At 40.9% G+C, this 25,431-nt stretch overlaps 1 protein-coding gene across 4 annotated transcripts in view; it reads left to right on the top strand.

Annotated features, from left to right (window-relative positions):
- UBN2 (ubinuclein 2) overlaps positions 1-25,431 on the top strand; it is a 108,361-nt gene that overhangs the window by 8,583 nt on the left and 74,347 nt on the right. For all 4 annotated transcript variants that reach the window (XM_037883211.2, XM_043544539.1, XM_043544533.1 and 1 more), the window contains exons 3-4: positions 6,403-6,504; positions 25,240-25,377. In XM_037883211.2, the coding sequence (XP_037739139.1) occupies positions 6,403-6,504; positions 25,240-25,377 (240 nt within the window). The remainder of the gene's footprint in view (positions 1-6,402; positions 6,505-25,239; positions 25,378-25,431) is intronic.

Raw genomic sequence — 25,431 nt, 5'->3', positions numbered from 1 at the left:
TTGACAAGATCTACTGACAAGATTAATTGTTAGAGGGTAAAATGGTCATTTACTAACAGAGCTTTCCGTGATTCTGAAAGCCGAAGCCTGTACCCTGCTGCTCTGGGCTGAAGCCAAAGCCTGAGCCCCACTGCCTGTAACTTAACTTGTTACCTAGTAGTGCCCTGCTTGTTACTCACTAATGTTGGCCCCAGCAGCAGTGGTGCGCAAAATGCTATTTTCAACACTTGTACTGCAGATGTTAAAGGAAATAAGTGATTTCTCATTTTTTATAAATTCTAATGCTTTTACTAGAATTTTCAAGAACTCGAGGACATCTCTTAAAATCACCAAATCCGTGACCTCTGTGACAGAATCATACTCATGATCTTTTTTCCTAACACTGGTTGTGTAAGCCCTGTTGATACCATATTCTCTCTTTTCTTGAATTGTTGTGGAGTAGTATTGGGCACTGTTAAATAGTTGCTACATTCCACCTCCAACGTAGATGCAGCAAGGTAGAGCCATACTTGTTTTGGGATGCCTCTATTGATAAGTATAATAGAAATGTCAGTCTTGAATGAGTTTTATCAGGCAGCTGCCACATCACAAAAAACTTGCAGGCTGCTAGGGACAAGCACTAACATAGTACTGAGAGTAATTTGAACAACACTGCATAGTAATGTAAACAAGCCAGGGTGGATAAAAATCAGTGATTTAAAAAAAAAAGGATTTTAAGAATTTAAATCAAAATAATTTTCTTTTTAAATAGGTTGTCATAATTTCACATATGTTAAGGCATAAATTTACTATAATCTATTAACATCACTTAAAACATTAAATAGTATGTTTGGTGCTGAAATTTTCAAGAAAGTCAAACCACTGAACTGGGGGAAGTCATGGGCTAAGCACCTGGAACCAGAGTTGGACAGCAGTAACTGCCGGTGCAGAGAATATTTTTCAGTTCAGTTCAATGAGTAGTTCATTCAGAGTTGAAAAACTGGTTGGGAATGAAAAAGCAGGAAAGCTTGTTTTCCTCTTCAAATGTGAATAAAAAGTAGGCATAAGAGGATGAGATCTGCTGTTCTAAAATCTTGAAGGATATGGTGACCAGAAACAATTACTTTAATTCACTAACTGCAGATATTTTCTTTGTTTAATAAATCAGTGAGTTCTAAATGCAAAACTTATTTTGATTAAACTTGTTTCTTGTGTCTAGCACCTTTTTAAGGTAATTATATTTAATAAAAAAACTAAATGCTGTTGTGCATTTTTCTTTGATTTCCAATTTCAATCCAAATAGAACTTGACAGAAATCATAAGTAAAAAATTAATCATATAGTAAATAAGAAATCACCATCTACTAATGTGTTTAAAAAATTCAAATCCAAATAAATATATGTTAAGCTATGTAATTGCTTAAATAAATGTGTATAGAGTATATCCTTCTGGTTTAGTAAGAAATTACTGAATTTAGTGTAAAAACTACATTTAGTTGCAAATAAGCGTGTTTGAAATGGTTACCAATGAATGAGACGCAACTTTTTCTTTAGGAAAATAGCTAAAACGTACAAATGCAAAGCAAGATTAAAATCGGTTACTTAAATCAATGTTCCCTGCTCGGTAATTTAAATAATGATTAATTTATTTTAATAGTTCACCCTGAAACAAGCTTCCACTAATAAATGCCAGAGTAGAAACCAAGAGATGTTATCTAACACCACACCCAGCCAGCTCCTTAAATTCACATGGATAGTCTTAGATGATAAATTATGAGCTGGCAATAAAAATAACTTAATTGTATTTAGAAGACTTCAGTATCCAGGGCTGTTAGTGTGGTGCCTTTCATTAGAAAAAAGACTTTTGGTATTAATGTCCCTATGTAAACTGATTTTTCTGACTTCTCTGGAATTTTTCCTATCAAAAAGGCAAGTTTCCTTAATAGGATAAGAAACATTCAGTCTGATATCAATATATTATGCAGAGATAATTGTGTTTTAGGTACAATACCTTAGATGTGTTATGGGGGATGAGATTGCTAATGAGGAGAGATGACATAGGTACATAAAATGTCTGGTATAGAAAAAGGTAGTTGAAAGCTATTGTTTACCCTCTCCAATAATAAAAGAGCAAGATGGCACTTACTGAACTTGAGAAAAATTTAAACTGTTAAAACCAATATTTTTATACAGTATATAATTGTTATGAAATGCATTTCCTTGGTAATGTCTTGAAATATTGTGCAACTAAACTCCTATCCTAAGGTCAGTTTTTACCTCCCATTGCCCTTGTAACTTTAAAAAAAAAAAGTTAACTCAGTGAAGTAGAACTTTTTTCTGAAAACTTAGAGTCTCTATTTTCTGGTTGTAGAGATTTAAAAAACTAACTATTTTTGGAAAATTAAACTGGTTAATGTTTGTATATATTGAGAATGGAGTTAAATGCTCTGAGTGTTTAGAGTGTCATTCACTAAAGTATCCAGATTAGAGTTCCCCAAACTGTGGGGCATGCTCCCCTAGGGGGCATGAAGGAATGTTCAGGGAGGCACAGCAGGGCCTGGGCCAGCCCCCATAGTGTTCAGGGAGGGAGTACCACCCAGCCCTGCTCTGCCCCCAGCTCTGCTCTAGCTCTGGTCTGCGACCCTGGCCCCAAACTGTGGCTTGGCCCCGAACCATTGCTCTGATAGATTTATTACTGGTGTGGCAGGGAGAGGGTGACAGAAAAAGTTTGGGGATCACTCGTCTAGATGCTGTGTTTCGCCGGAACACCCGGTTGATTCAGCTGGTAAATAGCCATCATCAGAACCTTATGCGTAGGCTAGTTTTCATGCAGACCTGTGTGTGTAATATATATAAATAATTAAAAATCAGGCATAAGTCTCATTGAACCAAATGAAAAAGGGAAAGGAAAAAAGCATGCCAGTAGAAATTTTTTCCATAAAAGTAGATGCGTACTATGAGCATTTGAACAGGGGCACCTTTACATAGCTGCTCATTTGATCAGGCAGAATTTTCTAGGTGGATTGACTCCCGCAAATGTTAGACTTCAACACAAAAAGTGTGCTCTGAATGGTCCCCATTCTCCACTTGATCCATGCAGCCACTTCCCTTTCCTGGCTAAATCAAGTCTATGGTCTGTGATTCACATTACTACCCAAATGACCAATCCATGTAATTCTTCTAAGATCATGCTGAGCTTTCAACACCACATAGATTACAGATGCTAGGAGGGAGAGTGGACCCAGAACCTTATTCTTTCTTTTGGATGTAGAGGCTTGAGTCACTTAGAAGGATGGAATCATCAGGCACAGTTCAACGCATTAAGTTTTGAGTGCATATTGTGCAGTGAAGTATTTTCATTGTCTTTGTGTTCAAAATAATTCAATACATGGTTTTCTGCACATCACATTTAATATGAAAAGACACAATTACACAGTGCATATTTTACTATGGGAAAAAAAGTAATGAGCTGAAAGGTACTTGGTCCTTCCTCTTCAACTGCCACTGATATCTGCAGCTAAAACTGTATAGGCTTCCAATTCTGAAACTTATCTAAGTGCTGTCTCTCTGCATGTTAAAAGCACCACCTTTATTTCCACATTGGTAGGTGGTGTCTCTTGAATAACTTTGAGAGACATAGGCAATACCTTGAGTGATGTGTATATATTAGATTGAATTAGCTGAAAATGGCTGTAATTTTTGATTTTTTCAGTGAATGGCTTTGATTTGACTAGGGATTTTCTTTGACGTTGTTACTTTATTTTTGAAGTGCAGCGGATTGTAGTATATTGCTACATCTTGTCTTAATTCGTACAGGTACAGATGCTAAATTTGCATGTGAAAAGGTGAAAGCTTTAATGTTTGGGTTTTTTTGGCCAGACTTTTTTTTTTTTTTTTTTTTTTAAAGTTTTTGGATGGCCAGCACCAGTAATAGTCTTGGGGTACTAAGAATTTTGTTTAGTGGCTCGGTGTTAAGACACTTCACTTCATTCCAACCCAAGAATCTACTTTGTGACAACTTAAGTCCAAACCCGGTGCACCTGGGTACATCTGGTATCCACAAGCAGGTCTCAGACTCCAGTATCTCAGGTGGTGTCTACAAGTGGGTCTTACAGTTGTGACTGCAAAGCATCTGCAGCAGAGTGCACGTATGCCCACGAGAAGCACTCTAATTGCAATCACAGACAGTTCAAATGTCTTCACTTGTTTGAGTGTAACTTACTGCTCCCTAGTTTTGTTTTATTCCACTCAAGCTTTCTGTTACGTTTGTTTACGCTTTCCCATGCCTGCATCCTCAATTGGTTGGAGAACAGCCCCATCCTTTCATACTGAAAAACCATTAAGGTTTTACTTTGAGAAGATGACGATCCTTAGAAGCACTATTCAACTTTTTTTGGACATCTTTCCCTGGTAATATGGCTAGAGGACCATATTAAAATTACTGCCTGATGGCATTTCTCAGTGCAGTGATATAGCTGGCCTAGGTCTTAAGGAAAATGTCAGGGTTCTGTTAATCCTTAATCAAGGCAGCTTCTATTTTCTGCTATAAAAAGATATTTAAATTATGGGGACACACAAAGTAGTCATTGAAGCCCTGCTCCATATGTTTATCTATTGGTCTTGCTTCAGTTCATACTGTCAAGGGAGACGTTTAGTTTATCATTATTAGGACATCCCTCAATCTGCTTCCTTTCCAAAAGAAGAATTCTTCCATGAGAGTGTTTTAGGGAAGGAAATGGTTGACTACATGTATCAAATACAAATATTTAATCTGGAGACCAGAGTTCTGTTCCATGCTCTGCCACAGACTTCCTGTGTAACCATAGGTGAATCATTTAGTTCCTTCATGCCTCAGTTTCCCCTCCATAAAATGGTGTTAATACTTCCCTACATCCGATGTTTTGTGAATATAAATATATTAAAGATTGTGAAGCGCTCAGATACTAGAGTAATGGGAGCTATATAGATATATAAAATCAGTGTTTTGTATATAATTCAACTTTAGGGAGGTCTTGTTTGCCACTCTTGAAAGGAACTGTTGAAGTGTTGAACTGTTGGATCCAGTGAAATACATGGGGATGAAGCATGCTTAGAAGGACATTGCTCTTGAGCCATCTTAGAGGTGCCTCAGAAGGCCAAAAATGTAAGAATTAGCGGACTTTCCTGCATGATTTATATTGGAGACCCAAGAGTGAGAATCCTATAGGAATATCTTGTACTTCTTTAAAGAGAATTAATTTTCCTTTCAGAACTTTGAAAAATGTTCTGTACGTGTGGTGACATGAAGTTATTCCAAGTGTGACCTGCTCTTTGAATGAAGGAGGAGTTGGGGAATGTGTTACAAAATTAAAACCAGAAAGCTCAAACCAAAAGCTAAATTTGCCCTTGTATAGTTTTTCCATAGTTGCCATTTGCTATTGAGGGATATGCTCAAGTTATCTTTTCTTAAAAAAAAAAAAAAAAAAAAAAAAAAGTTGGGGGGGGGGGGGGAAGAGGGCTTTGGTCTTGTTCAAATTTGTTTGTCTGCCTGCAGCTATAATACTTTATGATGAGGGCTGTCAAGCTATTAAAAAAATTAATCTCGATTAATTGTGCTGTTAATAGAATACCATTTATTTAAATATTTTTGGATGTTTTCTACATTTTCAAATATATTGATTTCAATTACAACACAGAATACAAAGTGTACAGTGCTCACTTTATATTTTTGTTTACAAATATTTGCACTGTAAAAACAAAAGAAATAGTATTTTTCAATTCACCTAATACAAATACTGTAGTGCAATCTCTTTATCATGAAAGTTGAAGTTACAAATGTAGAATTTGTTTTTTAAAAAAAAACCCACAAAACCTGCATTCATAAAAAAAAAAAAAAAAACTATGTAAAACGTTAAGGTCTACAAGTCAACTCAGTCCTACTTCTTGTTCAGCCAATTGCTCAGACAAACAATTTTTTTACATTTGGAGGAGATAATGCTCTCCGCTTCTTGTTTACAGTGTCATCTGAAAGTGAGAACAGGCATTCACATGGCACTGTTGTAGCCGGCATCGCAAGATATTTATGTGCCAGATGCGCTAAAGATTCATATGTCCCTTCATGCGTCAACCGCCATTTGGTCAACTTGAATGTCAGCTTTGCTCATGATTTCTGGTGTGGATGTTATAAAGAATTTGCACACATCACCAACTAATTTTTTGCATAAGTTTAAAATATAGCCATTGGATATTAATGGCTTTTTGGTTTCTATATTCACTAGTTCAGAGTTGTCCTAGGTGTCGAAGAAGTGAAAAACTCTTATCTAATTAGTAGTCTCCTAAATTGAGCCATCCTTCCAGGATTCTTGTTTCTATGTCACAGACTTCATTTGATACCAGAACAGTGTGATTCCCAGACTGGCTTACCACAGTTTTGTTTTCTTTGCAGGGTGGGAAGTCTCACAAGCATCGAAAGGATCGCTTGCAGGATCTGATTGATATAGGTTATGGCTATGATGAAACAGACCCTTTCATCGATAACTCTGAAGCTGTGAGTAAATCTCATTTAAACAGGAATAAAGACGTGAGGCAGTACACCGGACCCTAGCTAGAACGCCGGATTTGGGATCCATGCGGAGACTGCGTTAAAATGAATTGCAATTAAAATAATTAAATTTGGGATCCATGGCCGTGACCGTGTTATATGCAAATTCACGCTATATATGCGCGCGTTCTAGCGAGGGTCCGGTGTACTTACTTTTTACTTTCTGCTGTGTGCATGGTATGAATCCAAAAGACACAAATGACTTCAGGCACCCAAGAAACTATTATTGTATTAATTTTTATAGCCATTCACAGGCATCATTGCATCAGAAGAACAAAGGTACACTGTATATTAAAATTAATTATTTGCCTTACTATCCCATAGATAATTAAAACCAGAGATTTTAAAAATCAAATTGACTTCCTTATTGATCAATAGTTCACTCTATCACACTTCGCTCAGCTTTGTTTGTGAAATTAGACTAGTTTTGTTTGACTATGTCTCCTGTTCTGGCAAAATGCTGGTATGTTTGGGTTTCCAACACTTCAGAGGAATGTTTGTTTTTTGGAGGCGAACCTAATCACCTTGTTTTCATTAACTTTAAATGTTTTGTTATTGAAATAAGTACATAAGGAGTACTGGTGATAAGCCAGTATGGCTTAGAAGCAAGATTCAATAGCTTATTTAACCCAAACTTCAAAAACTGGACATCCCAGTTGAAGTGAAGTAAATAGAAGCATTAACTCACTCCAGGTAAAATCTTAGATGGAAATTAGGCTATGGCCTAGTCTACACCTAAAATTTAAGTCAGTCTAACTATGTTGCTCACGGGGTGTGAAAAATTCACACCCTCGAATCAGCTTAAGCCTCGGTATACACACTTCTAGGTCAACGGAAAAATTCTTCCGTTGACCTAGCTAACTGCCTTTCAAGGGGATGGATTAACTTCTGTGACAGAAAAAACCCTTCTGTGACTGTAGCAAGTGTCCATGCTGTAGTTCTGCTATAGCGCTTGTCGGGTAGACCTATCCTAAGAGGGTATCTGAAGAGAAGTTAGATATAAAAACAAATAGCTGGAAATTCTTTAAGTATGCCAGAAGCAGTAAACTCGTGAGGAATTCATTGAATATCAGACAATTAAGGGAGCAAACAGGCTGAGGGAAATCCTATTGCCTGGATGCCCCAGATAAGTGAAGTGCTATCCAGGCAAGTAAAAATGTAGGGCTTTTTGCCTGTAGGACAAGGACAATAGTGGCGTTCTGGGGGTAGGCTGAGTCATATCAGGCCCAGCAATATTGAGCTGCTATTCATAGAGGAAGGTGGCCAGAAGGCTTGAGAGAGAGTGGAGCAAAGAGAACTGAAGTGAGTCCTAGCCAGAGGGAAGGAGAAGGAAATTGGACCCAAGAGAAGTGTGTTGCTTGGCATACGTCATGCAAAGCCTCTTTTGAATGTAATGTTGGTTAGTACTTAAATCAGAGGCAGAAATTAAGTCTGGGCTTTTCAGTGATAGTTATGTGCTCAAATGCAATTAGAGTAGCTAGAAAGACAAGCAACAGTTGATTTCTTGTTTGAGGGCCACTGTGAATTCTCACTTTGCTGTGGAACTGCCTCAAATAGCAGTGTCTGTTGTAGGGTGCTCAGAAGATCTCGTGTGAGGATGACTTCATTGCCCTACTTTGTATAAAGGTCAGCCAGCTCCCACCCACCTCTGTTCATTTGCTGCAACTACAGAGAGCAAACTGAACGTGCTTTCATTTCCTCAGGCTAGAACTTCCCTTAGTCTAGCTTGATATTTACAAGAAAATTGTTAGTTTAGAGTAGCATAGGACAGGTCAGTGTAGACACCCTTCCCGTGTCTTGGGAACCTGTCAGGTCCCAAACCAGGCTAAACTAAAAGTGACATCGAAGACCAAATCAGCACCATCTATTCAGGTCCCAGTAGCATTGGTGGTGATGCAGGCAGCTCCTACATTTTGCTGCCTACCCTCACTCAGTACTACTGCCCTCTGCTCTGACGCCAAACCTATCCTCCATTGTCCCTATCTTGGCACTGAGATCCACTCAGAGGCTCATCTGGCTAAAAGGAAGGAGAAGAGGAAGCACATCTCCCTACAAGAGAGACATAAACAGAAGAAAAGGAGGAAGTGCTCTCTCGACTCATGAGGGCCTGGAAGACACTTAAACAGTACTTAAACTGTCACCTCTTCACCACATGCCACTAGAGCTAGACATCTCAGCACCAACTGGACTCCTCATTGCTGCAGGTCCTGATAAAACTTTGATCTCTCCATGCCTGAGTGGGGAATGCACCATGGAGGCTACTAGCCACCACATCACATGGTTTGCTGCCTGACTTCGCTGACTTCTCCAGTCTCAATCTGGAACTGCTGCAGGGTACCTTGAACTCTTTCAGAAATAAAACCAGAGGGTCCCCCAATTTGACCAAGATTCTGGTCCCGTTCCCTTGCCTCAGATCCAGACAGTCTTCACCTCATCTTGTGGCGTTACATATGGGACTCCATGAAAGACCTGCTGGAGGCTGCAAGATCAACTCTGGCATAGACCTTCACACTGACATCCGTGCCAATACTCCTTTCAGCACGATCTCCTCTAACATCAGTGCTTTTACCAGCATCTCTATTCCTCACTTGGTGTCGATGCAATCTTCCTTGCTTTCACCAGATTCCTCAGATCTGCAGGTATTCTGTCTTTCATCTGAGAAATACAATGAGATTTCTTCCTAGGAACCATATAAATCCCCTTTAGAGAAACATACAGGTGGCACCTCATCAGAGGATCAGATAAGTGCTTCATCTCTTTTCCCTTCTGACTAATAAATGTTTCAGAAACTATTGGGCAATCGCAAATACTTCTCCAGCTAGCTGCAAGCAAGGGGTCACAGCACTGGAGAAATCCTGTGATCCGCATGTTCAACATATTACAGGTGCAGATTGGGGAGAAACTGCCTCTGCCTACTGGCTTCAGCCTTCTCAGTCCAGCCAAAAATACTTCTTTAAAAAAATATTTTGGCCCTGCCTGTATCCAAGATAGTGATAGGATATACCCTAAAAGACACCAGTTCCTGCTGCAGCCTCCTTTGGCAAACTCCATGATTGTATCTGTAATAAAGGAGACTTAAGGGCAACACTCTGTCAGAGAGAGAGATGAAATTTGGATGTTTTGGCAGGAGAGCTTACTTACGTGGTTCAGTAGGCCTTCAAGTGGCCAGCTATAAAGCTGTGATATCCCACTACAGTTATGGTTTGTTCGATGCCATAAGCCCCAGCCTTGAATCCTTGTTCAAGGAACAGAAGGAAGTGGCCAAGACTCTGGTCACAAATAGTCATATGCTTGCTTGATGCTCTTGAAGAGCAGCCTGGGTTGCCTTAGATGCTAGTGCAAGAAAAATGGCCACAGGAATGGCTCTTGGGAGGTGCTTCTGGTCTTTTACCTGGATCCTGGGGTGGGATTGGGCAATTCCCTTTTGAGGGCACTGCCCTTTTTAGGGACAAAATGATGAAGACCTAGAGATGATCATGGCCAGTCTCCACTCCCTGCAATTAACGCAGTTCTCTTCCTCAACTCTGAGGTTTTTCTGCCTGTCATTTTGCTTCCAAAGACAAGCTCCCAGGCAACACCAAGGGATACATCCCCAGAAGTGATATCAGCCACCTCTTAAACCTGCTACTGGCAAATAACCTCAGCAGTATAAAAGTAGGCTTCCTTCCTGTGCATCCTCACACCCCTCAACATCCGCTTCTAAAAAGCAATTTTGACTGTCTGAGTCATGTACCATGTCTCCAGTCTACATCTCCTCTCCATACATTCACACTTTCGGACTTTGTCTTTCTGCAGCACCTGTTGCATGATTACTTCTGATTGCTGGTTACTGGACACCATTTGTGACAGATTCCATCTAGTTTCACACATGACCATCTTGCCACCCTCACCTTTCTCTTCAAACACCCATCCTATAAGAGCATCCTGGTGGAAGAAGTGGATTTCCTTTTTCAAGAAGTGAGTCAGAGAGGTGGGACACTGAACAGTGTCTGCAGGAAAACTCAGGGAAAGTGAGAATAAAATCCTATTTCCTGATCCCCAACAAGAGTAACTTTCTGAGATTCTTGACCTCAGAATTCAGAACAGATATATAAAAGCATTCAAGTTCAGGATGCTCTCTAGGGGACATCTCTTCCTTATACCAGTGGATAGGTGTGCAGCTCACAATTTAAAGAATGCCTGTTTTTATCTGGCAATCAAACATGCTTACATCAAGTATGCTACCAATTTTGACTTGTCTACAGCCCCAACAAGTGCCTCACAGTGGCTGATGCACACCTCAGACATGAAGGAATATTTTTCTACCCATATTTTTGATGACTGGCTCCCGAGGGCTAACTCAGTGAAAGACCTCTCCTCAGAGATCATTACATGTGCAACTTCTTCCAGTCTTTTTGGGACTGTTAATTGGAAGAAACTGACACTTCAACCTGTACGAAGAATCATTTTAATCAGAACAGTCTTGGACTCCACTCAGGCCAGTCTTTCTTCCACAAAAAAGCTTTTTCAAATTCAAGACCCTCTGGCAATTCTCAGGGAATAACCAGTATGTACTACGTGATTCTTCCCCCCCCCCCCCCCCCCCCCAACACTATTAGGCCTGATGGTTTCATCACTCTCTCACACCCTTTGCTTGTCTGAACATGAGACTTTTACACCACTGGCCATGCCAAATGTACCGTCTTCAAAGGAGACTATTCCTTCTCAAGTGTTCCAATAGCTTCATTAGTGGGAACAGGCACTGCTGCAATACAAATAATTCACAAGGACCATGTCCTCCAGGGGATACCTTTTGCTCTCCTCTCTCTTAACATCATAATCCTCACCAGTGCCTCCAATCTGGTCTGGGGTGTGCATTACCAAGACTGCCAAGGACACAGGCTGGGAAACACTTGAGTCTACACCCCTTATCAAGATACTGGAACTTAGGTCAACTTGGTGGGTCCTCAAAGCCTTTTGGCTATCTCTGCAACAGTGTGTAGTATGTGTGCTTACAGACCATACCTCTGTCATGTAACACAGCAGCAAATAGGGAGGAGTACTGTGTATTTGTAGCTCACTTCTTGCTTCCACAAATATCTTTGGCTGTGGTGCATCCAGAGCCACCCAGTAGCTCTTTGCCTTGCAGGTGAGGTGAATGTGTGGGCAGACTTGCTTAGCAGGAAGTCTCAGGATCATCCATACAAGCCGTCCTTGAATCCAGCAGCCAGTGTGCTATTTCACAGATGGGGCCCAACCAATAATAGATATATTTGTGACTGAACAAAAGACCAGATGCCAAGTGTATCGCACAAGAGCACTCAGACGAAAACCTTCTTAAGGATGTGTTTCTGGTGGGCTGGAGTCAACATCTTCTATGTCTTCCATTCCATTCTCTTGATCCTCGGGGTCATAAGAAAATCAGGTCAGACTGTCAACATCATATTAATTGCCACAATGTGGCCTCATCGGCACTAGTGTCTAGATCTTCTGCAGGTAGCCCAGAGAACCACCATACCTGCTGCCTTATATCTCTGGATGTCTGCCTCAATAGCAAGGGAAGATTCTGCATCCCAGCTCAGAGAGAGAATCATAGAATATCAGGGTTGGAAGGGACCTCAGGAGGTCATCTAGTCCAACCCCCTGCTCAAAGCAGGACGGATCCCCAGTTAAATCATCCCAGCCAGGGCTTTGTCAAGCCTGACCTTAAAAACTTCTAAGGAAGGAGATTCCACCACCTCGCTAGGTAACGCATTCCAGTGTTTCACCACCCTCCTAGTGAAAAAGTTTTTCCTAATATCCAACCTAAACCTCCCCCACTGCAACTTGAGACCATTACTCCTTGTTCTGTCATCTGCTACCACTGAACAGTCTAGAGCCATCCTCTTTGGAACCCCCTTTCAGGTAGTTGAAAGCAGCTATCAAATCCCCCCCCCCGCCCACCCATTCTTCTCTTCCGTAGACTAAACATCCACAGTTCCCTCAGCCTCTCCTCATAACTCATGTGTTCCAGTCCCCTAATCATTTTTGTTGCCCTCCGCTGGACTCTTTCCAATTTTTCCACATCCTTCTTGTAGTGTGAGGTCCAAAACTGGACACAGTACTCCAGATGAGGCCTCACCAGTGTCGAATAGAGGGGAACGATCACGTCCCTCGATCTGCTGGCAATGCCCCTACTTATACATCCCAAAATGCCATTGGCCTTCTTGGCAACAAGGGCACAGTGTTGACTCCTATCCAGCTTCTTGTCCACTGTCACCCCTAGGTCCTTTTCCGCAGAACTGCTGCCGAGCCATTCGGTCCCTAGTCTGTAGCGGTGCATGGGATTCTTCCGTCCTAAGTGCAGGACTCTGCACTTGTCCTTGTTGAACCTCATCAGCTTTCTTTTGGGCCAATCCTCCAATTTGTCTAGGTCCCTCTGTATCCTATCCCTACCCTCCAGCATATCTACCACTCCTCCCAGTTTAGTGTCATCCACAAACTTGCTGAGGGTGCAATCCACACCATCCTCCAGATCATTTATGAAGATATTGAACAAAACCGACCCTTGGGGCACTCCACTTGATACCGGCTGCCAACTAGACATGGAGCCATTGATCACTACCCGTTGAGCCAGACAATCTAGCCAACTTTCTATCCACCTTATAGTCCATTCATCCAGCCCATACTTCTTTAATTTGCTGGCAAGAATACTGTGGGAGACCGTGTCAAAAGCTTTGCTAAAGTCAAGGAACAACACGTCCACTGCTTTCCCTTCATCCACAGAACCAGTAATCTCGTCATAGAAGGCAATTAGATTAGTCAGGCATGACTTTCCCTTGGTGAATCCATGCTGACTGTTCCTGATCACTTTCCTCTCCTCTAAGTGCTTCAGAATTGATTCCTTGAGGACCTGCTTCATGTTTTTTCCAGGGACTGAGGTGAGGCTGACTGGCCTGTAGTTCCCAGGATCCTCCTCCTTCCCTTTTTTAAAGATGGGCACTACATTTAGCTTTTTTCCAGTCTTCCGGGACTTTCACCGGTCGCCATGAGTTTTCAAAGATAATGGCCAATGGCTCTGCAATCACATCCGCCAACTCCTTTAGCGCTCTCGGATGCAACGCATCCGGCCCCATGGACTTGTGCTCGTCCAGCTTTTCTAAATAGTCCCGAACCACTTCTTTCTCCACAGCGGGCTCGTCACCTCCTCCCCATGCTGTGCTGCCCAGTGCAGTAGTCTGGGAGCTGACCTTGCTCATGAAGAGAGAGGCAAAAAAAGCATTGGGTACATTAGCTTTTTCCACATCCTCTGTCACTAGGTTGCCTCCCCAATTCAGTAAGGGGCCCACACTTTTCTTGACTTTCTTCTTGTTGCTAACATACCTGAAGAAACCCTTCTTGTTACTCTTAACATCTCTCGCTAGCTGCAACTCCAGGTGTGATTTGGCCTTCCTGATTTCACTCCTGCATGCCCGAGCAATATTTTTATACTCTTCCCTGGTCATTTGTCCAATCTTCCACTTCTTGTAAGCTTCTTTTTTGTGTTTAAGATCAGCAAGGATTTCACTGTTAAGCCAAGCTGGTCGCCTGCCATATTTACTATTCTTTCTACACATCGGGATGGTTTGTCCCTGTAACCTCAATAAGGATTCTTTAAAATACAGCCAGCTCTCCTGGACTCCTTTCCCCCTCATGTTTATTCTCCCAGGGGATCTTGCCCATCAGTTCCCTGAGGGAGTCAAAGTCTGCTTTTCTGAAGTCCAGGGTCCATATTCTGCTCCATCTTGCAGTGCGGAGGCTAATTGGAAGACAGTTTCTGATTTTGGAGGGTTCAGACATCCCTCTTACAATCCAGGAGGTTCTCTATCCTAAAATGCAATATGCAAAAATGGAAACAGTTGACTGTCTGGGCCATAGGTAAGGGACTCACTCCATCTCCAGTGGAGATCCTTGCAGTTCTAGAGTACCTCCTACATCTTAAGTTTCAGGTTCTAGCCATACTCTCCATAAAAGTCCGTTTGATAGCAATATTTGCTTTCTTGCAATTTTGTTGGGGACAAATCCATCTTCTCTCATCCTACAGTCTCCAAGTTCCTTAAAGTTATGATAAATGCACTTCCTACCTCTCCTTTCATGACCCCTGAATTTCGTTTTAATGAAGCTGATAGGTCCTGTGTATGAGCATCTTGCATGAGCCTCTTCAACATTTATTAATCAAAATTAGCCTTCCTGATCGGTATTACCCCTTCTAGAAGCATGAGATCAGTGCTTTGATGGCCACTCAACCTTATACTGTAGTGCACAAAGACAAGCCCCATTCCAGCTTCATGCATAAGGTGGTCTCAAATTTCCACTTACCTCAATGTATTTCCCCCCAATCCCATTCCCACTTAAACTTGTCTATATACTGTAGATGTAGTGAGGTCACTCTTTCTTTTCAGGTTTAAAAAAAAAAAAAAAAAGAGCTCTTTAGAAAATACTAATGGGCTACTTGTAGCATTTAGGGAGAAATGCCAGGTAGAACCCATTACCAAATAGACTTTCATATTGGGATAGATGGTGTATAGAACATTCCTACATGTCAGCTAGGAAACCAGTACTCCTTGATTTAAAGACCCATTTTGCAAGACCCACTGTATCAGTGGCAGGCCTTAGCTAAGTTTTCCTGGTGGAGATTTGCAGAGCAGCAACTTGGAGTTCAATGCACACTTTCACCAGACATTGATCCTTGGATTTAGCATTATGCTCTGATGCATCGTTTGGGAACGCAGTGCTACAGCGTGCATTTAGCGAAGAAATCCTTGCCTGGTGCACTTCTGGTAGAGCACTGTTTGATAATCTCTTTGCAAATTAGAATACTCAGAGGCTCTCATAGGAGAAAGAGGTTATTTACCAGTAGCTGTTGTTCCTAGAGTTGCCTCTGTGTTACTGCATCTCCACCTTCCCCTCTACCTCCAAGCCCTACATAACATGGGCCTTTGCAGCTGGGAGATGTTGTCCACTGTATGAAAGCCCTTGTCTACACTACACAGTTTTGTCGGCAAAAGGTAGCTTTTGCTAGCAAAACAGTGGAGGTGTACACACTACAAAGCAACTTTGGGCAGCAAAACTCTGCTATCTTGCAAACAAAATAAAACTACCTCGATGAGAGGCATAAAGCTTTTTGTGGCAAAGTTAAAGTGACAAAGCATCAGTGTAGATTCTGCCATTCATTATGTCAACATAACTGGCCTCCCCCAGTGTCCACCGTGACCACTCTGCTCACTATACCCCTCCCCTTTCAAAACTCTGGGAAACTTTGACATTTCTCAGGGTGGAGAGCTCTCGGAGGTGATGAGGATGCAGCTCCTGGTATCTGAGGAGTCTGTGGGAGAACTCGAAGGGAATCGCAAAATCATTAATGTGGAATCAGCTGGCAGGCAAAGTGAGCAGCTGGGGGGGGAGGAGGGGGAGAGAGCGGTGTTAGGGGAAGAGGCTGCTGAGCAGAGCTGGGGACCGATGTGCGGGGGGGTGAACTGGGGGAGAGTGTGTCAGCAAGCTCTCGCTTAATTCAGACAGCAGCCCAAGCAAGCAAACCTGGGGGAGAGGGACACCCCTCCCCCACGCACATCAGTCCTAAGCTCTGCTCAGTAGCCTCTTCCCATAACGTACACGCTTCAACACACGCTGTCTCTCATATACACAATCTCTCTCACGCTTCCCCAACACACACACTGTCTCCCTGACGCTTGCATGCTCTCTCGCGCACGCACACACCCCTCCTGTCCTCCTCCCCCCATCCATGTCAATTGAAAAGCAGCTGGCAATCTAGTAGGATGCCCATGGAATGATGGGATTGAGAAACCTGCATCATGCTATACTGTACTTGCCCCAGGAGGTATTGCAAACCCTTCCCAAAGTATCCTGTGGTCAGTTGTTTAGTGGGATAGCGTCCCAAAGTGCACGGCTCTCTGTCAATGCAAGAGCTGCTAGTGTGGATGTGTTCTGCCACCAGACACAAGGATCATAGTGCGGACATGCAACAGCGGTTTAATTAAAGCACTTTAATTGAAGCAGCATAACTTCTTTGTTGAGACAATTCTGTGGTGTAGACAAAGCCTAAAAACAGTGCACTGTTACCCTCACACAAGCTCTCTTGTGCACTCCTCCATAGAGACAGCTTTTCAGGGCACAACTGTACCTCGATGCCAGGAGTGCAATATCCTGTAAGTGTGAATACACAAAGGTTACTAGTAAGTAACCTCTAGTAAGTTACTAGTAAGTAACTTTTCTTTGTCCTGCTTGGGGAAAAAGAAAAAAAAAAAAGTAGGTAGTTTAGTAGCTTCTAGAACCTGGCAAATGTCACGGACAGTTAGTTTAAGATGAAGAATAAAGCTATATTGCAAACTACAGTCAGTTCAAAGGCAGTTGTTTTTGCCAAGCAAGCCTGAGTAGGCTTTGTAGTAAAATAAACAACAATTTGATTTGCTATTTTTATAGTGTAATTTGATTCCCTTTAGATGGGAAAGGGCCTCTGTACTACTTGTTTGTTACCAATATAATAAATGCAATTGTAGGCCTAGATTCAGCAAGGTACTTAAGCAGGGATCTAACTTCAAGCACGTGAGCACTCCCATTGACTTTGATGGGACATCTGAGGTGCTTAAAGTTAGCCATGTGTTTAAGTACCTTGCTGTACTGAAGCCTTTGGTGCTGTCAGGGCCAGGTAGCTTAACATAGAGTCAAATATTAATTTCCAAACTAAACATCTGTATTTTTAAAAATTACACACAGACTTAGTTGACTATTTTTACAAAGAGAAATGTCTGGAAAACATCAAATCACCCTGAGTTCCTTGGGTTTAAAAATAAAAATAAAATCCTGAATCACCAGAAGGCAGTACTGACGGCCCTGGGCCAAGTAATCTTAAAGTTTGCATGTGGTGCAGAAGAGTATGTTAAATCAATATGAAAAACTGAGGACACTTTTCACAATTCATGGAAATCTAAATATTAATTTAATATCAGATTTTTTTGTAACGTGCCAAATGCATGAGTTTTTCTGAAAAGAGTAGTCCTCTTCTAAGTGTTACATGTATGTGACCGCTCTGCATGTGAAATCTGTGGAAGCAGAAAATGGCAATTTGTCCATAAAAAAAAGTTCTCACTTCTGTAAAATGAAAAATGAGATCCAGAAGTTCGTCACCTTGATTTATGCCACTTATTCAGTTACTAAATGCAGCTTCAGTTTTAGAGATCTTGCAGTTGCATGAAAGGCAGTGATTGTGATTGTGACCTATTTGGAGCATACTGAAGAAACTGAGCTGGGGCTGAGACGGTCAGAGTTAAGGACATCAAGACAGGCAGATTTGTGGACACGTGTTTCATGATGGACATAACTACCACTATGACTGAAGTCTTCCTTACTTCTTTCTGAGGAGGGGATCTCTTTTTGAAAATTTAGAAAGTGCTTTGTCGTTGTTCATAGTACTGAAAACTTACCCTTGGGGCAGCAAACCCGAAAAGTAAATATTTCTGGATCTTTAGCTCTATAACTGCAGAACAATCAGATCTACATACTTGAAGCTGCCAGATTACCAGGCTACAGCAACTACCATTCACATGGTTTCAATTTCTTGACTCTATACAGTGGGCTAATGATTGTGAACTACGTCTAAGACTGACAAAAATTACACAGGTATTGAGAGAGGAGATAAAGGAGAATGTGATATGTCAGTGCTTAACTATAAAGTTACACTTGAATATTATCAAGCTTACAACAAATGACATTGCACGTGCATGTTTAATAAAAGCTTTTAACCACTAAGCCCACCTGCATTCAGGATAAGTTGTGCTTGATGGAAATGTGTTCTTAGTGTCCTACAGCACTGTAGTGGAAGAACATAGATTTTCCACAGTGAGCTTAACAAAAACAAACCCATGTGTCTATATATACACCAAACCATCTCCAGGGCTTAATACAGATGTGACTGTAGAGCTCAGTGTGAATGTTTCTGCCCTGTCAGTTTTTTTTTTTTTTTTCTGTTGGCTTGAAGCTGGAGTGAGGGATACAACGAGTAAAATATTTGTGGAGACAATAAATGGTAGTATTGGTAAAAGGCTGAACCAGTGTTACTGCCTATGACCAGATCTAGATTTCAAAACCAAATAGACATCCATAATATTTAGATATTTGAATATTTGTTTAGACTGCATCAGAACTGAGACTATGGTAGTTCTCTTACATAAAGAGACAAACCTAAATATTTCTGACTGAGAATTAGACATGCTCAGTATAAGAACAAAAATAAGGAGCTCTTCCACAGTAGTCCAAAACAGAATGCCTAGAGTGCATGATTGAAGAACTGCCTTTAGACAGTCATAACAGTAATTGATTTCATTCTTAACTTTTGAGAATGAGTCCACAACCCAGAGAGGGACAACCTTTCTTAAGACTGGCCACATGGGGTCAAACCAGTCATCCATCTAGCCCAGTATGTTGTCTTTTGACTGTGGCCAGTGCCAGATGCTTCGGAGGAAGTGAACAGAACAGGGCAGTTTATCTAGCGATCCATCCCTTCTTTTCCAGTCCCAGTTTCTAGCAGTTAGAGGTTTAGGGACACCCAGTGCATAGGGTTGTGTCCCTGATCATCTTGGGTAATAGCCCTTGATGGACCTGTCCTCCATGAACTTATCGAATTCTTTTTTGAACCCAGTTATACTTTAGGCATTCAAAACATTCCCTAGCAATGAGTTCCACAGGTCGACTGTGCGAAGTATTTCCTTTTGTTTGTTTTAAACCTGCTGTCTATTAATTTAATTGGTTGACCCCTGGTTCGTGTGTTATGTGAAAGGGTAAATAACACTTCCTTCACTCCATTTATGATTTTATAGACCTCTGTCATATCCACCCTACTAGCCATCTCTTTTCTAAAGTGAACAGTCCCAATCCTCTAAATCTCTCTGCATATGGAAGCTGTTCCATACCACTAATAATTTTTGTTGCCCTCTCTGTACTTTTTCCAATTCTAATATATCTTTTTTGAGATGAGGCAACCAAAACTGCACACAGTATTCAAGATGTGGGCATACTATGGATTTATATAGTGGCATTACATTTTTTGTCATCTTATCTATCCCTTTCGTAACGGTTCCTAACATTGCTTTTTTGATTGCTTCTGTACATTGAGTAATGTTTTCAGAGAACTATCCGCCATGACTCAAAGATCTTTCTTGAGTGGTAACAGCTGATTTATACCCCATCATTTTGGAAAACACAATGTGCATTACTTGCATTTATCAACATTGAATTTCATCTGCCATTTTGTTGCCCAGTCGCTCAGTTTTGTGAAATCTCTTTGTAACTCTTCTCAGTCTTCTTTGGACTTACTCAAGATAATTCATTTTGTATCATCTGCAAACTTTGCCACCTTAGTGTTTACCCTTTTCCAAATCATTTATGAATATGTTGAACCTCACTGGTTCCAGTATAGATCCTTGGGGGACCCTGCTATTTACCTTTCTCCATTGTGAAAATGGACCATGTATTCCTACCCTTTGTTTCTTGTCTTTTTAACCAGTTACTGATCCGTGAGAGGACCTTCCCTCTTATTCCATCATTCATTGCTTTGCTTAAGAGCCTTTGATGAAGGACGTTGTCAGAGGCTTTCTGAAAGTCCAGGTACACTATATCCACTGGATCACCCTTGTCCACATGTTTATTAACCCCCTCAAAGAATTCTAATAGGTTGGTGAGGCATGATTTCCCTTTACAAAAGCTGTGTTGACTCTTCCCCAGCAAATCGTGTTCATGTGTATAATAATTCTGTTCTTTACTATAATTTTAACCAATTTGCCTGGTACTGAATTTAGACTTACCAGCCTGTAATTGCCAGGATCGCCTTTGGAGCATTTTTATAATTTTGGTTTCACATTAGCTATCCTCCTGTCATGTGATACATGCTGACTTAAGCAATAGGTTGCATACCACAGTAGTAGTTCTGAAATTTCATATTTGAGTTCCTTCAGAACTCTTGGGTGAATACCATGAAGTCCTGGTGACTTATTACTGTTCAGTTTATCAGTTTGTTCCAAAACCACCTCTACTGACAGCTCAATCTGGGACAGGGCCTCATATTTCCTCCCTAAAAAGAATGGCTCAGGTGTGGGAATCTCCCTCACATCCTCTGCAGTGAAGATTGATACAAAGAATTAATTTACCTTCTCTGCAATGGCCTTGTCTTCCTTGAGTGCTTCTTTAGCACCTTGATTGTCCAGTGGCCCCACTGATTTTTGGCAGGCTTCCTGCTTCTGATATACTTAAAAATTAACCGCATTTTTTTTTTAATAAGTCTTTTGCTGGTTGCTCTTTATTTTTCTCATCAGACAACCATATCTGAAGTCTTAGCTGCTATGCTCCTGTGATAAGAATTTTTCCCCATGCCTGACAGCAAATAAAGAGGATTAGGACATTTCAAAAAATCATTCAGCTTCTTTGCATTAGGAATAAGGAGGAACAAACGGATAGGGGACCATATGTTTTTTCATACAAGAATTCTGAAGGAGCTTCAGAATGAAGTAGTTAAGCTGCTCCCAATATTATGTAATCCACATTGTAATCAGCTAATACAGTGGAGCATTAAAAGTTAGCAAATGTTGTACCTATTTTTTAAAAAGGCATTCGGTGTGATCATGGGTGTTATAGATCAGTTAGCATTATTTCAGTGTTGGGTAAAGTGGTTGAAAAAAAATTAAATATAGAATTCTAAATTAGACATATGTGTTGTGATGGGAACAAACCAGCATAGCTTCTGAAAAGGAGAGTCAAGTCTACTAGAATTTTTTTGAGCAGGATGAATTTTTGTGGACTTTCAAAAAGCCCTTTGACACTTTCGCAAGCCGCTGTTGAAACATCATCTGGTATCTTTCTGTCTATCTGTGTCTCGCTGATCTTGTTTGCCATTTGCTTATTGAACCACTGGATAGTTTATATTCTGCTTGTTTGGTTTTATACATATTGAATGAAATCCTTAAAATTTCTGTTTGTCTGGTTGATTCACTAACTTTCTGTGGTATAGTTCCTGCTCTTCTCCTTCATCCCGCTTCTTTTACACAGCTCTCTTCTCCGCTCATGTCAGCACTTCCTGCCCAACCCTCAGACAGTTTTTGCTTTCTTCTCTCTCACTGCCACCATTTTCTGGCCTGGGATGACATTTGTCCCAACTTTGGCTTCCCCCAGTTTCCCTGCAGAATTGTCCTTGTCATCACTTGCTCCCATTCCTTTGAACTTACATATTCTAACTTCACTAAATCTACTCCTGTTCCCAGTGGAATGCCCACTCCATCTCTAAAAAGAGAGTCATCATTCACAGCCTTTCTTTTCCGACTTCCTTTATCTTCTTGGATCACTAGGAGTCTATGAAGAAAGTTATATGGCTGCATTGACTTCTTCCACTACAGGTTCCCCCCCTTGTTGATTTTTATGCCTGAAGTCACTGTTGCCTGTTACTACTGTTGATTCTCACCTTAAACTTCCCTCTGCACCTTCTTTTAGCAAGATTTTGAAGACTTTTTAAAGAGAGGATTGACATCATAGTGTACTTCTTTGCACTGTCTGCCTTCCACTTTCTCTCCCTCTAACACCACCTCCCCCTCGCACTTGCATGATCTTTCTTGTGACCTCAGTGTGTTTCAGTGATTCCTCATTCCCTCTTGCCTCCTAACCTCCTTTGCCTCACTACTTCTGTTTCCTCCTTCATCTTCATTTAACCTCTTGCCTTTTTCTCCAGTGCCTTCTCCATTTAACTCTTCCTTTTTACCCATGACCTTATCAAATATTATGATTTACAACCACTGCAACATTCATCTCCAACTCCCTACTGGATCCTCTCCAGTCTGGCTTCTGCCTCCTTCATTCCATTGAAACTGCTGTCATCAAGGCTTCTAACAACCTCTTCCTAGTCAAATCTTAAGGTTTTTTAATTTATGCTCCTCCTCCTAGCGCTCTACTGCTTTTGGTACCATTGATCATACCCTCCACATCTTAGCCACCCTAGGCTTTTGCTATTCTGTTCTTTCCTGGTTCTTTACCTACATCTCCTGGCTTTTGTTGACTACCTCTTTTGATTGGGTGGTGGTCCTCAGTTTCATCCTTTATTGTTCTGTTCTTGATTTTTTCCCCCTCCTCATTTTTTATCCTTTCATGAAGTGATCTCATATGCTCTTATGTTTTCAGTTACCATCTCTATCCCAGTGACTCACGTTCACTTGTTTGCTCCTAATTTGTCTCCATCTGTTCAATTCTGGATCTTGTCCTGTCTCCAACATTTCCTCTTATTGGTGTGTGTCAGCTCAAGCTGACATAGCCAAAGAGCAATTCCTTTTCTTTCTTGCAAGCCGTTGCCTTCTCCATTTCTTTCATATTTGACAAGCACCAATCTCCCTGTTGCTCAGGCCTGTATCTTCGAGGTCACCTTTGACTTTTCCATCTCCTATGCCTCATACCTCTAAGGCACATCCAAATGCTGTCTCTTGTTCTTTCAAAATAGTTCAGAAATCCGTTTCTCTATCCACACACTGCAGTTGTGATAGTTCTTGTAATCTTTTCTTGTAGGTATTGTAAATGTCTTCTCTCTGGACTCCTAGTCACCAGTGTTGTACAGACTTCCCATTCTTTCACCACTCCCTACCCATAAAAAATGTTGTCACTAGAATCATATTTCTCACCCATCAAGCTGACCATCTCATCCCTTCCACTCCCTCTTCCACATCATCAAACTTAAGATGCTTGTCTCATTTTCATTGTCCTTTCATGCTGCCGCTCAATGCCCCACTCTTCCAGTCCTCTTGCAAGCACTTCTTTCATGACACTCTGTGGAATGTTGTTCCTGAGTGAATCAACAAGACTGCTACTCTCTGTATTCAGAGCCTTCTTGAAGATTCACTGCTAGCAAAATATCTACAAGAAATTGACTAACATATGACTAGGCTATGGGAGAGGGGGGTAATGTATGGTTTTTTTGTTTTTGTTTTGTTTTAAAGTTTTTAGTAAATTAAAGTACTTACCACGACCAGTTACCATCTCAACTATTCCATTTAATATTGTACCCTTTCTCTATATGTCTTTTAGTCTAAACTTTGAGGTAGAATTTGTGCTTTTTGCTTTTTTTCAATCTATCTAGAAATCAACTATAATGGTGTAGGTGCTACACAAAATAAAGAAATACTGTTGTGGATTAGAAACTGGCTGAGTGAGGGTAAACCAAGTAGGAGTAAATCTCTAGTTACGAACATGGCCTCTCAAGGATGGTCCTGCCTCAGCTCAGGGAGCTGGACTTGACTTCTCAAGGTTCCTTACAGCCCTATATTTCGATGATTATATTGCATAAGGTTAATTTTGGGGTGGTATAGTGTTTTATGCTACCATTGGTGGTATGTGACACATTCACGAGCTGGGAATGGTAAGGTGGTAACTTTTGCAGATGACCGTTCTGTAGGCTACTTGGGAAGATTGTGAGGAACTTCAGATGACTGTCAAAGCCAGTTGAATGGACAACATGATGGTAATGTCGTTTAATGTTGACAAAATAAAGGACGGTGGAAATAATGATATGAACTATTCAGACACGCCGCTGTAATTAAGTGTAATTACACAAGAAGACGACCTTGGTATCATTGCAGACAGCTCAGTGAAACAAACGCTAAACTGAGCAGAGGTTCAGAAAAAAGCAAATAAAATATTACAATATTTTCAGTATTATACTTTTAACACTGAAAATAATATTCTAAAACCCCAACATAAATTAATTATAAATATTATAAATCCTGTACATAAATTCATGGATCCCCTTACCTGCAATATTCTGTTCCGTCTGGTCACCTTATCTCAAAATATATAGCAGAAATAAAGGGTCTAGGAAGAGGCAATGACAATAATTAGAGGCACAGAAAGATAAGGACCATTTAGAGAGAAATTGAGAGAGGATCATGGAGGCATGCCAAAAAAATGAATGGTATAGAGAAGGTAAATTGGGCACTCTTTCTTATACTAGAAAAATAAGAGTGAATTCTGTGAAACTGAAATGCAACACATTAAAAATTGATAAAGGGAAATATTTTTATTCAATATATAATAAATCTGTGGAGTCTGTGGCTAGCGGACCTTGGTGAGGCCAAGATCTTAGTAAGATTTTGAAAAAAATTCCCGGGATATTAAATAAATATTAAATCTGCATACTGCAGGATGTAAGTCACTCAGTAACTGATGGAGTTGGGAAGAAATATTCTATGTTGACCTTTGGGAGGTTATTCCTTAATTGTCTGCTACATGGTTTCATGTATCGTCATCTGAATCTTCTGGTAGCAGACACTGTCCGAGACAGAATATTGACCTAGATGGACCACTGTTGTTTCATCTCCTAACAGTTCGTGTTTTTTGGTGTGCCACCGCTGCCACTCCATGGATAGTGTGTCATCACCACTGTGGTGACCCTAGCCTTCTCCTAAATATGAATTTTTATTAGTTTGCTTCAAAAGCAGTGGATTAGTACTGTGACACTAGCACTCCACAGCGTTGACAAATAACTTTTCAGCAGCATTGGTATGTTTATGATTTGAAATCTAGCAAGTTATGTAAGATGTTTGTGTTTAATACCTCATGTTCAGAGATTGTATTTAAGTAAGTGAATTGTTTCCGATTAATAAGGTGATGTTGGTTAATCACCTGACTCTTCTATTTCCTGCCCAGTATGATGAATTGGTTCCTGCATCTCTGACAACCAAATATGGGGGATTTTACATCAACACGGGAACATTGCAATTCCGCCAAGCATCTGATTCAGAGGATGAAGACTTTGCAGAGGACAAAAAGCACAGGCCACCTAAAGTGAGTGATCTTAGTTTCTCTTCCTCCTGGAATTTATGGCTGATTTGAAAATCA

This window comes from Chelonia mydas, chromosome 1, assembly GCF_015237465.2.
Source record: "Chelonia mydas isolate rCheMyd1 chromosome 1, rCheMyd1.pri.v2, whole genome shotgun sequence".
NCBI classification, from domain to species: domain Eukaryota; kingdom Metazoa; phylum Chordata; order Testudines; family Cheloniidae; genus Chelonia; species Chelonia mydas.
The sequence above is the reverse complement of the archived record's forward strand: the minus strand, read 5'-3'. Positions and strand labels throughout refer to the sequence as shown.